A 16,348-nucleotide genomic window follows, 5' to 3' on the forward strand; every position below is an offset into this window, starting at 1 on the left:
TACTTCTTCAGCAGTAATTTAACTGGTTGAAGAAATTACCAACAACATTGAGAAAAAAATTATTACAGCTAGTATATTCATTGACCTTAAAAAGGCTTTTGATACTGTCAACCATACCATACTGCTACACAAATTGGAACATTATGACATAAGGGGTCAAGCCAAAGAATAGGTCAAGAGTTATCTGATAAATAGGCTACAATATGTGGATATAGACGAGGCGAAATCAAACAATCTTCCTATAACATGTGGAGTCCCTCAAGGATAAATTTTAGGTCCAAAACTGTTCCTGATTTATATTAATGACATTATCAACACCTCCGACATGTTAAAATTCATTTTGTTTGCCGATGATACCACCATTCTCTGCTCCCATCATAATCTTGGTGATCTTGTTAAAATTGTTAATGCAGAATTAGAAATACTATGTAACTGGTTTGCAGTTAATAAATTATCTCTTAATGTGGCCAAAACTAATTACATGTTATTCAATACATAGTCTGAGAGTAGAAATAACTGTATTATACGGATTTGCAATACTGAGATAGAGAAAGTTGGTGCATGTAAATTCTTAGGACTCATTGTTGATGAAAAACTCCACTGGAAGCACCATATAAATTATGTACAAATTAAACTGTCAAAAAAAATAGGTATTTTGTATCGTACTAAGAACATTCCCGAAGAAAAAATACTCAAAACTCTTTATAACAGTCTATTTCTCCCTTACCTTTATTACTGCTCCGAAATATGGGGAAACACATACTCAACAAATCTACAAAAAATAATAACTTCTAAAAAAAAAAGTATTACGAATCGTCTGTGGTGTTGGTAAATATGAACACACAACTCCCATATTTAAAAAACTCAATCTATTCAAATTTGTTGATATAGTTAAGCTTAAAACAGTACTGATTATGCACAACATTTTCCATAATAAAATGCCTACTAACATTCAAAAGCAGTTCCAAGCCACAGTCATGAAATACCCAACCAGGCATCCTAACTGGTTGTATAGCAAGCCCTGTAGAAAAACCATCAAATCACACAGCTTATCCATAATCGGAGTTAGAACGTGGAATGGACTTCACCCAGACCTTTCAAGTACTACAAGTCATCAACAATTCAAAACTAAAGTAAAAAAAATTATATTGCAGATTACTCAAGCTAACAGGTATTGGATATTCCCAGTATTGCTTATATATGCATTCGCTTTTTTCTTGCCCTAATGTTTTTTTTTTTCTGTTTTTTTTTTCAGTTTTCATTGGTTTTCTTTGTTTCTTTTTACTCCTTAATTTCTATACGTTTTTGATGAAATAAATGCCATTATTATTATATTGATGCTAATGATGATGCACGGGAGGGCTACTCCCCATAAGCTATGCTTCAGCCCTCCCGCTTCTACTAATTTTGTTCATTTTTGTGTATGAATTTTTCGGGGTTTTTTGTATGATTTTAGTAGAATAAATAAAAAAATAAAATAAAAAGTTATCACGAAGATTACTTCAGGAAATGTTGTCCATACAACGTTGTCATTGTTGCCAAGGTGGTTGCTAGGGACGCTTTTATCAATATTATTTCTGTTATGTTGTGTAACTGTTTAATGGTGTTATCTTTATTGCTACCCCATTCCCCGTCAATTTATAGTGTTGGTCCACAGCGCAAACGTATTAGTTTAACAAAATCTGCATCTAAAATTGTGGCATAGATACGTTATTTTCCCCTGTGCAATTCTCCAACCCAGTCTCACATCTCACATCGTTATAAACAAATACCGGAAACAGACCGAATTCTTTTTTTTTTAAATATAATAATACTTTATTCCAAGTGTGCTTGCTTTTCTCTTTGAAAGTCATCACATAACGGTATTGTAAAACATGGTTCGTCTGCATTAAATATTACATATCTGCCGTAGTTCTCTATTTATAGAGCCCTGATGAGAAGACTTCTAGACAAACATGAGGAACTGCCGCCAACACTGAAAACGTGACCTTGATCATAAATATATCAGCAATTAAACAACATCTTGCATTTCTTTTCACACAATACGTCTCCTCGCAGTATCAACACTAATTCGACTTACTTTTATATTTGATCCAATTGGTAGATAGGCTGTATTTACACAATAAAGGTGCACAGCTGATATAAAGGGACACCTAGTGGTTAAAGCATGTTATTGAATTTCATTATTTGTATTATTAGATATTAATAGGATCCCTATAAAGTATATTCATTACTTGTTATTCTCTACTAATATATAATTAAAGACTGTATATAATGACTATTTTGCACATCCCTTTCAAGATTTCAAGATTTTCTAAGGTTTATCGACATATCATATACACAAAACGGTGTAGTTATGCAATGAATGAAAAACTTGGGTCGCAGGTTCCTCAACAGTGCATTACAAGACATCTATCAATATTTGTGTATACCTCCAGCAATGTTAACTATGTTGAAGCACTTATTTTAACTGATATTATGCATATGTATTATACTCTTATAAGATGTATGTAGATAGTATAAGAAATGTGCAGAATACAACAGTTTAATGGCGGAGGTATACACACATATTGATAGATGTCTTGTAATGCACTGTTGAGGAACCTGCCTCAGAATGTAACGCAAATGTTTCCAACTTGGGATCAATAAAGTATATCTTATCTTAAGATGATCAATGGCTACTGCCACATTTGCAAAATGTACCTCTGAACCTTGACAAGTGCATGTTTCAGGCTTATCAATTAACAACATGAGGGGTCACAGACATAAGACCAGCTGTTAAATAAAGCTCTTCTGACCTTAGCTGTCATGTGGGTATATATTAATGCTGCCCATTATGGACACAAGCAATTTTCACCCATTTATTAATTATATATTTTAAATTTGAGTGTTTCCTATCCCCTAAACCAGAGGTGCCCAGTACGTCGACCGCGGTCGACCGGTCGACCGCGGGGGCAATGCTGGTAGATCGCGAGTCATTCATAAATTAAAAAAAATCCAGCTCCGTTAAAATAGACAAAACAGGTTTTGATCCCTCCTCCCTTGGCCTCCCTGCCACTTAATTCAGGAGTTGACTTGATTGACAGAAAAAGCGACCTATTGCTTTCCAGTCTGTTAACCCAGAATGCAAAGCGATACAAAATCAGTCAAGTGCCGGGAGAGACAAACAACAAAATGAGTGCGGGAACGAGCAAAAAGCTAAAGACATACCACTTCCACACAGAATGGGAGGGAGAATCTTTTTTTGTGATGTCACATTCAAAGGTTATTTGCCTTATTTGTAAAGCAAGCGTCGCTCTGCCAAAGAAAGGTAACGTGGAGAGGCATTATCGGAGTGTACAAGGCATATGACAGCGACTTCCCTCCGAGTAGCGAGTTGAGAAAGGTCATGTATTATTGCTACACAAACATTATCTCTTAGTCTTAGTGTCGCCAACTCGTTTCTAACATGCAAAAAGACAAACAAATGCGTCTATGGTCGGTGTATTTTCTATCTTTCCAATCCAGAAGAGATCTCTCTCTCCCCCGTCTGTTTGCAAGGGGGCGGGGCAGTTTACACACACGCATCTGCTACATGCAGCAACACACGGAGGAGATGGTGGAGAGAAGCGCTCCAAGGTGTGGTTACATGTTACCCGTCTTGAGGTGGACAATGCTCGTCACCAAAAGTGTTTAGCATGTAAGGGCGGTAACACGAGCAATTTGTCTAAACACTTAGCAAAAGTGCACCACATTCAGACGGAGGAATGCACCGGGTTCGACTGTCTTTCTAGTAGCTCTGTAGCCCCATCCACGAGTAACGTTTCCACGTCAGGTGTTATGTATGCTAGCAGCAACACACGGAGTTAACTACATTATACAAACATGGGTTAATGATTAGAGGTAACTGAGTTATTTATTTTGTTAAAGTTTCAGCTATTCTGTTTCCAGTTCTGTCATCAGATTATTTAATAAGATTTGTTAAAACATTGTTGTTTCTTTTGATGTGAAATATTATTTATTTAATTCAAATAAAAAGCAATGTTAATTTTGTTCACAATTTGTTAAGTTAATTTAATAATATATGTATTTTTGAATCAAGTATTCATCTTTATTGTCTTCATTGTTAGTTTCCACATGCCTAAAACAACCTCAAACTAAATCTAAAAGTTGATGGCTAAATAAGAGCGTTTGAGAAATTGTGCAAGGCACACAGTGGTAGTCCGAATATTCGATTAATCGTTTCATTATTCTATAGATTAATCGATAATCAAATTAGTCGTTTGTTGCAGCCCTATTGTAGTTATCCCATGTAAAAATAAAACGTGTTATTCAGCAACCCTTGCAATTTGGGATTTTATTTTTGGTTGGTAGACCTCGGTTAGCTGGTCATTTCAAAAGTAGCTCACCAGCCAAAAAAGTGTGGGCACCCCTGCCCTAAACCTCCAGGGATGTACAGATGTAGCACCTCATTTCAGACTCCAGCTTACAGCTTCCTGCCTACGACCTGCCTAAGACCAGTATCGAGGAATGTTAAGCCCTCCCACTATTTCCCAAGATGGCGTTGCCAGATTTTCAATTTCAGGTTTTAACCAGGAAATGGTTAAATGGCGCTTCATTCACAAATACAGAAAGACAAGTTTCATGGACTTTCAGTTGTGTTTTGAAGAGCATTTGAACACATCAATATTTTCGGTCAACTAAAGTAATCTTGTAATTCAATAATAGATAGTCTTTATATATTAAATAATAATAATGTAAATGTTTACATTACACTTCTTTATTTGTTATGCTCATACTTTTACCTTTACAATCGTTTGCCTTAATATGCAGTATATTTGTTGTATATGTTTGTGTTTGCTTCCTCCTGCTCCCTTTCGGACACATACTGTATGATTTATTATTATTATTAATATGAAGATATTATTAAGATAAGATAAGATAAGATGTTACTTTATTGATTGAACATTTTAGTTTAGAATGTGCTGTCCCACGGTCATTCAGAAGGCTCACAGGTCACATTCCGACCATTATTTAAAACAATAGGTGCTTTCACACCGTCTACAGTTTGATTTTTATAGAGGGAGCTCTGTGGCTGAATGGCCAGCGATTAGGTATGGCGCATTTATCATAGTGATCAGAGCTAACTGCCTGCCGTCGGATTTCATTTAACAAACAGATCTGATTTTAAGACTATTTCTGCGCTCATAAAGAATGATAAGAATAATGCGTATTGAACTGTTTTCATTAGTTAGTGAGTTTATTTAACACTAGAACTGCCAATCGGGTCAATTTGTGTGATGTGTGTTGTGTGTGTGCAATGTAACTTTTTTTCAATAAAATATTAAAGTCTCCCAGTCCGTGACTTTTCCTGAAAGTGTGTTATGTAGCACCCTATGTTGTTAAAAATTAGCGGGATTTGACGGTTTTAGGTAGGCCTATACAAAAACCTCTGGCGGTTCTAGTGTTAAGGTAATTAGGTACAATAGAAGCCCTTTTTTATTTAGCAGTTGAACATAAAAGTCAACTAACTGAGGGTCACTTGCAATGACAGTGTTGTGTCTAACTGTAAGCTTGTCACTCAGAGTAACCTACAGTTAATTTAGCTGCTGGAGAAGAAAGATCAGAGGGGGAGGGGGGGAGAGAGCTGTGGTTGATGGGCCATTAGTTGTGTAAATACACAGCTGAGAGCTGCCGTTTCATTCAGACTGTTTAAAAAACGGTAACAACGGACTATTTTTGCGGATGCATGTCAATTTAAATCAATACATAAACAACTATTTTTTAAATCAATAAAAACATTTTCTAAATCCATAAAAGCATTTCAATTAATATTGGGAGTCATGTCGTTACTTTGTTGAGAATGTGGCCATGTAATAAGCGGGATAATTTGCAGCGACTTATGGGGAAAATAACCTTATGGGGAAAATAACATCAAATACGCGTCGGGATCCTGATCTGACGACGAGGCTCCATTAAAATATAAATATTTTTAGTGAATTACTGAGTTTAGGCACGTTAATAACGTTTTAATGAAGTTGAATACAGTATATTCATATGTGTCAGTGATTTCATGTCAATTTGGTGAACATAAACATAAATGATCGTGGTGAAGATGATGATTAAATTAGGATTAAAAATCGAGAGCCGGGCTGCATTTCCTCCTGTTCATTTTTTTTGACTAAACAACATTATTTTGTTAAATAACAACATGGTGATGTTTTGTAAATGATTACATGTCTCTTATTTAGCACAGAGTATGATATCCGTGACATATGGATCTTAACAAAGTTCCGCTGTACATCCAGTGTACTGTATCTGACTTTATTTCACATGAGCTCCAGTGTGGAACCCCACTGCACCCCCTGGTGGATCAATGATCCATTGCAGCTGGCTTCATTATAATTACATTTATTTATGAGGGTGGAGGTCTCAAGTCAAGCTGGAGGATTTCTCTTGAGCGAGAGCAGATCACGTACCAATCACGGCCCTCGCGTTTCAAAATGTCTGAAATGAAGTGCTACATCTGTCCACAGTTTAATACTGGCAACTTCTTATTATGGGAAATACGAAAATGTCTTTTAAAACTACAGTTCTCAGTAGAGACGTGCCATAGAGAACATGTTGCGAAACACAATAGCCAGCATGTGTAGTTCTGGGGACGGGGTGGACCCGTTCAAATCCAGTTTTGGACAGTCTGCCGTGGTTCCATCCCATTTCAAGTGCTGTTCGACGCTCTGCGTAACCCTCGGAGCACACTCAAACATCCAAATCACAGACCTTGAGGACTATCACAGGGTTTGTCAAGCGAAGCGGAGAGAATACTTACTTCCGGGTGTAATATTCTCGAAAGCAAATGAGCTGCTCCGACCCTCGGTCTTGACGGACTCCAACTTGTGTTTATTAATCAAACAAATAAATAAACACAAGGATAATTATGTGTTATTGTTGAGTAAATGGAGAATTGCACAGGGGAAAATAACGTATCTATGCCACAATTTTAGATGCAGATTTTAAGTTTGCGCTGTGGACCAACACTATAAATTGATGGGGAAGGGGGTGGCAATAAAGATAACACCATTAAACAGTTACACAACATAACATAAATAATATCGATAGCAGCGTCCCTAGCAACCACCTTGGTAACAATGAAAATGTATGGACACAATTTCCTGAAGTAATCTTCGTAATAACTAGAAAACTAAAGATCATGTACATCCACTGCACACATAATCTGAAATAACAACTCATATTTCTCGCATCAAATGACATCAAAAAGCATTTTAATGGCCAAACTAACCTTAAAATAGGCATTTTCCACCGAAAATAAAACTAACTTCGGCCATGTTTTTTTTTTCTGCAGGGAGAAATTTGAAGATCAAGTGACATAGAAGCCAGCCATTGGAATGAATGGTGAAAAAAAACGTAGGGATCCTACAATTTCAGAGGCGTCTACTACTAGAAATACTACGTCCCAAGTTGTGGACCAACGTAGTTATTACACGTTTTTTTGTGAGACTGGGTTGGACTAGCATATTTTAAGTGTTCAGCCGAGATGTGATCCGGGCCACAAGCTTTGTTATTTTCTAGATTCATTATAGTGTTGGAGACTTCCTCTGATCTAACTGTAACGTTTTCAGTGGAGTCAACCTTTTCAACCACAAATGCATCACTCTTAACAGAGTTGAACAACTCATGATAGTGTTGTCGCCACAGTTCAGCAATGTTGTCAGACCCACACACTCCTTCAATCAGCGACATGCAGTCAGTGGAGGCAGGGGAGGCAGAGCCTCACCTGTCATACTCCAATGTAACGGAAAAACAACTAAAGAAAAACTAAATAGTAATAATAATAAAATGTCTCCACTGATCTATGATGTAAGTGTGATTTATGTATGATTCCAATTGCTTTTTAAAGTCAAAATCAGCAAATTTGCCGAGCTCCGCTACAACTACGGGTAGCGATGAGAAGTGAGGCAGGGACGAGCTCTGCCTCTCGTAAGCCCACAGTAACTTGCTGGAGCACGGGCACTAATTTAGCGCGGGCACTTATTTTGTGAGCGCGCTCAAGCCAGTTACTGCGGGGTAAAGTGAGGCACAGATGAGCTCTGCCTCACCTCAGAATGCGTCACCAGTGCTTGAATTGGGCCGGTACTCACCGGTACGCAGTACCGGCACTTCTGATTTTTACCCATGTGGTACCGGCACTTCTTACTGAGTACCGGCAAGGTGCCGGTACTCAGTAAAATGCCGGTACTCAGCCGCCGGCAATATACGTATATATTGTAAACGCAACGCAGCGCAAATGTGGGTCTGACTCTGCCTCACAGAGGGTGACTGGCTGTCTACATGACGTGGCCTGCCGACATTGCCACTTTCATACAGATCATACTAATGCCCTCGATTGGTCTCTGTGTGTCATTCAAGCTCGGGAGGGTGTGTGTTGGTGTATGTGTGGCGCGAGCGAGCGAGAAAGCGCGCGCACCGGTTACGTGTATTGTTGTTAGCATCTGGTGCTAGCTAGCTGCGCTAACGGATATCAGGAGCTGTTTCAACAACAAGGTGGAGGGAGAGTCCTTTGCTGTCAGACTGAGAGGCTGAAACTACAGCTCTGGTGAGGTAAATTACTCTCTGAGTCTTTAGATAGTTAACTTAGTTTAAGTTATCTCAGTGGGTCTCAAACGGCTCGGTCACCATTTATGTAAACACATATTTCCATTTGAGGGGGTAGTGATTAGTAAAATATGCATGAATAGTACAAACAAAATGTTAACTAGGTGAAAAAAGGTCAGATAAACTTGTTGAGAGCTAAAACTAGTCTTTGCTGTGGCCTCAAAGAGGAGCAGGGGGGAGAGGAGGGAGACAGGAGAGGCCGATTCAGGAGCCCAGACACACTCACAACTATAAATGAACCAAAAACAAATAAATAAACAAGTTTCAATGTTTTTTCATATTGGATATTGTATGTTATTGGTTATGGCCATCTACTTATGATTTTATGATGATTTAAATGTATACATTTTTGTTTCATATGGGTGTAGTCTCTTTATTTCCCCCTCAAAATGCACCAGATTGATGCATTTAAGTCCAACATTTAAAAAAAAATCTTACCGGGGGAACATGCCCCCGGACCCCCCTATAGGGTTTGAGGCCCGGCCCCACTGTTCCCAAATAGATTTGCAAATTGTTTTAAATAGTAACCCATCTCCATATGTTTCTTTTTGGGTAGTAGATTTAAACTAGAGGGCTATCACTTTGTGCAGCAACGCTATTGACAAATAAATCCAGCAAAATGGCACAAAAAACTGGTAGTGGCCTCAGGGACGAGGAGTCATTTAACCAGCCAGTAGGAGTCGAGCTTTACTTTCTTTTTTATCCATAAAGAAAAAGTAAATCTGTTTACAGTTGTTTCATTATGGATGTTGAGAGGTATCCATATATCTCTTCATTTTGCTCTCAAAGTGCACCAGATTGATGCATCTAACTTCAATATTTAAAAAAAAATGTTCCCGGGGGAGCATGCCCCCGGACCCCCCTAGACTAGAGGGTGTCTGGTCCACTCCCCACTTATAAAAATAGCACTTTACCACTGCACCCCCTCTAATCTCAGATGCACCCTGAGTCATTTTGTTTAAGTACAGTGAGCCTTTCTAAAATATACAGTAAAGAGACAAACCCACCAGCATTATAGGATATACTATGACTTTGTGCGAAATACTTGTTGCTGATTTAGAGCACTTTAATTCCAATTCAAGCACTGTGCGTCACCCCATAGAAACTGGCTAGAAAGCGGGCACTAAGCGCATGCCTGTTTTACCATCTCACTGTAGGTCACCAATGTAATGTTTGTAGATCCCTTTATTACATTTATCCTCGCCATCCATAGTCTCTAAATAACTTATTTCACGTATATATGATATTTAGGCTTGCTGGTCTCATCATACAACGGCAATGAAAAAAGCACCAGGAGAGGCAGCCATAACCTCTGCCGCACTGAAGGGGGCGCACGTGAGCCCACAGGTTCTTGTTGCTACTGTTATTCTACGCAGAGACGGGAGACACAAACAACAAATTAGACTTTTGAAACTAGAGGAAGATAAGGAGGACTTTTACAAACAACTAATAGAGATTGTTGTCCAGAAGGAGAGCATGGACTTAATCTTCAAGTCAAGGTAAGACCACAATTGTAATGAAAATGGGATCTTACTAAGAGAGAACAATCCAATATTTAGATTTTGGGTATCCTTTTGTTGAACGGTGTAGTGCCGAGGACATGGAGTCGGAGGCGGTGCAATGGAGATGTGAAAGGGTACTTTAATAGAGAACAGAATAGGACATGTTGTCGGGTCGCAGCCCGGGTCGACAAGAGAAAGAACCAAGAGGGCACACACTATATATAAGCAACACATAACATGTCCGTGCGGGAACAATAGCCGCAACTGTAGTTCCCAGTTTCAATTATGAACCCAGTGTATAAATAGGTGGTCACCACACAAGCCCCCCCAGAATTCAAACAGGGCAAAATAAATCCTCGCGCCCGTGGAGGAAGAACCATAGGGGCCAACGAGGGTGTGGTCGTAGGTGAGGACCGGGCCATGGAACGGGCCACGAAAGGGGGCCGCAGAAGCGGGTAGGGGCCCTAACGACGGCGAGGGCACCCCCACCGGGGGCGGGCCGGAACGGGCCGTCGTAAGGGGGCCGCAGCAGGTGCCGCGGAGAACCCAACAGGAAAAAGCGCAACCTGGCCGCAGGCAGACGTGCCGCGGCGGCGGGCACGAAGTCCTCAGCAGGTGCTGAGGCGTCCCCGGGAAGCAGGAGAGCAACCCGGCCGCAGGCAGAGGTGCCGCGGCGGCGGGCATGAAGTCCTCAGCAGGCGCTGAGGCGTCCCCGGGAAGCAGGAGAGCAACCCGGCCGCAGGCAGACGTGCCGCGGCGGCGGGCATGAAGTCCTCAGCAGGCGCTGAGGCGTCCCCGGGAAGCAGGAGAGCAACCCGGCCGCAGGCAGACGTGCCGCGGCGGCGGGCATGAAGTCCTCAGCAGGCGCTGAGGCGTCCCCGGGAAGCAGGAGAGGAACCCGGCCGCAGGCAGACGTGCCGCGGCGGCGGGCATGAAGTCCTCGGCAAGCCTTGAGGTAACCCCAGGAGGCAGGAGCAGTCTCCCGGGAGGAAGGAGCCGTGGACAGACGAGAGGCCAGACAGGGTCCCGGAGCGCGCCACCCATGGGCCGATGGAGCATGGGCGACGTCCGGAACTGTCGAGGCGAGACGGGGTCCAGGAGTGCACCACCCAGGCATCGATGAAAACGTGAGTGGCGTCTGGAACCGCCGTCGATGTGGTGAAAAAGGTGAGAGTGTCCACATGAGGTCAACCGGCTGGTCGAACCTCCTCTCCGGCACCAGAAAAACTCAAAAGGGCCGATAGCCGTTAGCACTAGCCGTTAGCACTAGCCGTTAGCATTAGCCGTTAGCATTAGCCGTTAGCACTACCCGTTAGCCGCTAGCTAGCAGCCATGGGTAGCTGCTAGCCGTCGTTAGCCCCACGTGGTTAGCCGCTAGCTGGCAGCCATGGGTGGCTGCTAGCCGTCGTTAGCCCCACGTGGTTAGCAGCCGGGATGTGCAGCCGCACGCCCCGAAGAACAAACCCACGAGGTAGCAATGGGGTTGCTGGTCGACCCAGCAGGTCGTGCATTGTCCCTCCGTTGGATACAAAGCCGTTGCGGGAACAGCGAGCAACGTCTCCAGCCTTCCGCGGAGCGCGCACCGAGCCTCAGTCCGCGTGCCGGTGGCAGCCACGGACGTCTCCAATCAAACCCCGGCATTTCGAGAAAGGAACTCAAGTTCTTTTTGCCTTGTTCGGCTCCGTCCAGGAAACTTCCCAAGACGTATCGGGGTCACCAGTGTAGTGCCGAGGACATGGAGTCGGAGGCGGTGCAATGGAGATGTGAAAGGGTACTTTAATAGAGAACAGAATAGGACTTGTTGTCGGGTCGCAGCCCGGGTCGACAAGAGAAAGAACCAAGAGGGCACACACTATATATAAGCAACACATAACATGTCCATGCGGGAACAATAGCCGCAACTGTAGTTCCCAGTTTGAATTATGAACCCAGTGTATAAATAGGTGGTCACCACAACGGTCTGTTTAAAATGAATCGAAGCATCAGACTAAAAAAGCTTTTGAAAATAACCGAATATTTCGATCAAGGTCAAAATATAATATTTGTAAATCTGACTCTGAAAGAGTCAGTGCCTCACCAGCCATGAACCTCACCGCACGTCACTGCCTTCAATAGAAGACGGTAAAGGATTCTTACAGCTGTTTATGAATTTGACCTCTTTCCAGAAATCATAGCAACTATTGTTGCGCAGCTTTCTGGCAAGGGAGTCAGCCCTCATTGTGTCCTCATTTTTTTTTATGAAGCGGACAGCATACTTATCAGTGTTTCCCCTACCATTGTCTTGGCGGGGCGCTGCGCCCTGCCAACGGAGCCCTGCCTGAAATTCAAGGTGTTTTTGTTTTGTTTTGTTTTTTTATTATTTAAAAACATTTTTTTTTGGCTCTGACCACTATGATAAAGTTTCACATTGAACATGTGCTCTTTTATTAAATAAACTAAACGCCTATGTTATTTATCCAATGTGCATGTTTCAGTGTCCACTGCCTTGCGTATTCACATTCTCCCTCCGTCTAATGATTTGTCAGTGAGTGAGGTATAGTGATTAATATCCTTCTCACTTAACTTTGACCAATCCAGCCTCCCTGTGTATATTTTATTGTCATCAACAGAGAGCATAGAATATTTTCAACATTTAGGGTCAATACAAAAGGAATATTATCTGTAGTGGCCAACTCATAACAGATGTCAATGTTGTCCAGAGAAGCGTGTGCATCAGCTGTGCATATACAGTTATCTAGCCATGACACAGTACGCCATGCTTCATTAATATATGTAAAGCTTTTCTCAGGTAGTAGAGATTTACTTGACAGTATGAGATTATTATTGTTACAAAAATGCAGTAAACATTTGCCGAACAGAGATTTTTCATCCGAAATGTCAGCATTCAAGTCACCCACTACATACATACAGGTTGTGGCATTATCCTTAATGAATGCATTAACAAAATTCTCACGGCATTTCGTGTTATAGTTACGACATTTAATCTATTGATTCGTATTCACCAACACGATTTTCCCCTTCTTTTCGTGTCACACAGAACGATTTTAAAAGCAATGTATTTCTATTGGTAGTATGTTTCGTGCCTGCAGCACGTCTTTTTGTCCATTCGGATCTTGGAAGACCGGAAGCTGTGGGGTTCATAAAAACATCTTCTTACTCAATATCAAGCCACAGTTATTGTTTTTATTTTAAATCGTATAATGTCAGACTTTTTTTGTCGCCTGTGAGGAAAAGAAATAGAGCTCAGAGTCTCAAAATGCTGAAATCTGTATTTTTTAAATCTTTTTTTCCTTCTAATTTGTTGTTCTTTTCTAAATAACACACTGTTATTTACTCACCAATAACACACAATTATCCTTGTTTTTATTTATTTGTTTAATTCCAACATCTCTGGCTTTTTTGGCGTCCGTCAGGAACTGAATTTCAAAATAAAACTAACCGGAAACAGACGTAGGCCTATAAGGGACATTTCGAGCATCATTGCGATACACAGCCACTGAACTGATTACCCAAGATCCTCAGCTATGGTTTAAGCTCACTGATTGGATTGTTTAGCCGCAATGCAGGTTGGGATATGGTGTTAATGCGATATGAAATCTGAAAAACATTTCGGAGTTTAGGATGGCCGAAGACACTACATTACCCACAATCCCCAGCTATCGTTTAGGACTACTGTCCCCGTGATTAATCTTCAAAATCTGGGATTGGATGTTGGAGTGGCAGTGCGCCAAGGTTACGCCGAGCGTCAAACAGCTGTTGGAAATGGAACAAAGCCACGCCAGACTATCCAAAACTGGAATCTCAACATCTTCAATTTCTCTTCACACAATACGTCTCTTTGCAGTATCAACACTAAGGCCCCAGCCACACGAGGACGAAAACGGTCGTTTGCGTTACTGTTTAGTGTCATATAGACCGTTCGGCCACACGAGGACGACCGAATATGACAGTAAACAACTGCGGAAACGATAACGGGTCCCAAGGTGGATAGAACGGCATACGCAACGCTCTGGGGGGTCAAACGGCTCCGTGTGTACGCCCTATACGATCATTTTCTGACAATGATGGGGCAATAGCCCCGCCTCTCCCCACCTCTGCTGCTCATCCCCGCGTCAAAGTAAACTGCACACTGAATTCAGATTATTTATCTTTCTCTCGATATGGACATAAATGCGAGTGAAGTCTAATCTGACAGGACGGAGACACGCAGCTCTGCTCACCTGCAGCTCCTCCCGCTGTGATGCAGCGGTGAACGGAGCAAAACACACACTTCAAGTCAGATCATCACCCTTAGCTATTTTAATTACCTCTCAAACTACCTAAACTAGTTATAAATATGTTTATTTTTACTGTCGGGTCACTCATTACTGGATCAGCTGCTGCATGAGACAGACACTGATGCTGTCAGAAGAGAGGGAGAAAAAAGAGAGGCTCCGTGTATTTTATTATTATATTATATAGAGTCGTTATTCATTTGTTTTAAAGCTCAATAAATAGCAAAGAAGACCTTTGACTGGCACTTTTATAATTTTGTCCGGAAGATTAAAACTTTAATACAAGTTGACTGGCGAAAAACTCTGCCAGGTTCCCTCGGCCCCCACCGCGGAGAATAAACAGAAGGGCAACCATGACAACCATGCTTCTTCGCTGCTTTTGTGGAGGAAGTTACAGCGCCACGTTCAGGCTCCTGCATATGTACTGCAGCTTCTCCAGCGGTTGGAGCTAAACGGAGCTGTCTCGTGTGGACAGACACTATCCGGTGAACATTGCGTGTGGACGGAAGTTTTTTTGCTATTGCGTTTGCGTTAATCCTATCCGTTTAGCAGTATGCATCCTCGTGTGGCCGGGGCCTAATTCAGCTGACTTTTACATTTGATCTAATTGGTATCCTACCATGGGCTATTTTATCACGGAGATTAGTTGATTCTCCAACTCCATGAAAATTAGCATGTAGTGTATTCAGCCTTTCCAGATCTTGCTTAGGGAACCATGTCTCTTGTAAGCACAGAATATCACATTCCTCCAACAGTTTATCAACAACCAGCCGCCTCGCTTTATCCCCAGCACTGTGCCCCACACGTAGGCCACGCGTATTGTATGAAATATAACATGCATCCTATTATATATGTACTACAGACATTTACATCAACAGATGCATGACTTTCGTGTTGTACAGGAGCGACCACATTGTTTGTAGCAGTGCTATCACCCGCAAGCGACCCTCCAACAGGCTGTCTTGGCTCATTATAGCGTCGGATATAGGTGCCAGCTGGCCACAGCTCTTGGTCATACATTTCTGCCACTTCCTTGCATTCGGCAGTGATATGACATGAGCTGAACCTACTCTGTTCCGACTCGATCTTCCGACAAGTAACTACTCGGCCAAGTTTCTCTCTCAGATACTCAGTTAGCATGTTAGCTTCCAGTTGAGGGGCAAACTTAGTGGCAAACACACTCACCATCTTTGTGATCACAACTTGTACGTTAGAACTCACTCGGCCAGTTCCAACTATACCCGTCTTCTTCCTCTCCCGTTTCAGTGGCCCTTGCATTCCCCGTTGTCTTGCTGCTGGCTTATGCTCTGGTGTCACCTTGCTTCGGTGTCCCTCCTTCACAACACGGGACCATAAAGGAGACTTTGGTGGCTTTGGTGTGGACACGAATCCCACAGAGCTGCTGGAGCCTCCTCCAGCCACTGTTACCTCCTGGTCAGCATTCACAGCTGCTTGCCGCGCTCGCTTGTATGGCCTCACATACCCAGCCCCTGGGTCCACGCTGGTAGATCCACAGTGCTTCTCAATAGCGGACACCAGGTTGTCGATGGCCACGGTCGTCACCCGCAGACCCGCACAGGCATCTGTTTGAGCTTTGAGCGTTTTTTTCACACAGCAGATGTCCTTATTCAGCTGTTCCAACCACCCCAGCAATGCTGAGACATCAATGTGGTCGTATGAAACTGGTGGGAGGTCATCCAGGGAGACGAATCTTGGTATATTCTCCCCACATTCATTTAGCACCTTCAAGCACGCTTTGGTATTGTTAGCGTCTTTCTGTGCTCCTTTGTGTGTAACACAGCGCTGCGACGTTTGAGGGACAATGACAGGATAAGATGTAATTTGTAAGTATAGTCCTATTTCTTAAAACCTTCTCTGTTGTTTAAGTGTCTGATACTTGATGATATAACAGTAAAGATA

The 16,348-nt window shown here is 42.1% G+C and overlaps 3 protein-coding genes across 7 annotated transcripts in view; all 3 read right to left on the bottom strand.

The window, feature by feature from the left end:
- The window catches only part of LOC307024355 (uncharacterized protein), a gene marked incomplete at its 5' end in the record, with an annotated part of 44,132 nt that extends 27,972 nt beyond the window's left edge, over window positions 1-16,160 (bottom strand). The window contains 2 exons of the mRNA XM_079658420.1: window positions 15,614-16,083; window positions 16,136-16,160. Coding sequence (XP_079514546.1) covers window positions 15,614-16,083; window positions 16,136-16,160 — 495 coding nt within the window. The remainder of the gene's footprint in view (window positions 1-15,613; window positions 16,084-16,135) is intronic.
- The window catches only part of LOC307024060 (uncharacterized protein), a 118,947-nt gene that overhangs the window by 59,045 nt on the left and 43,554 nt on the right, over window positions 1-16,348 (bottom strand). The gene's annotated exons all lie outside the window — the stretch shown is intronic.
- LOC307024276 (uncharacterized protein) overlaps window positions 1-16,348 on the bottom strand; it is a 78,957-nt gene that overhangs the window by 27,972 nt on the left and 34,637 nt on the right. The gene's annotated exons all lie outside the window — the stretch shown is intronic.

This window comes from Notothenia rossii (genome assembly GCF_949606895.1).
Source record: "Notothenia rossii genome assembly, chromosome: 11".
Classification (NCBI taxonomy): Eukaryota; Metazoa; Chordata; class Actinopteri; order Perciformes; family Nototheniidae; genus Notothenia; species Notothenia rossii.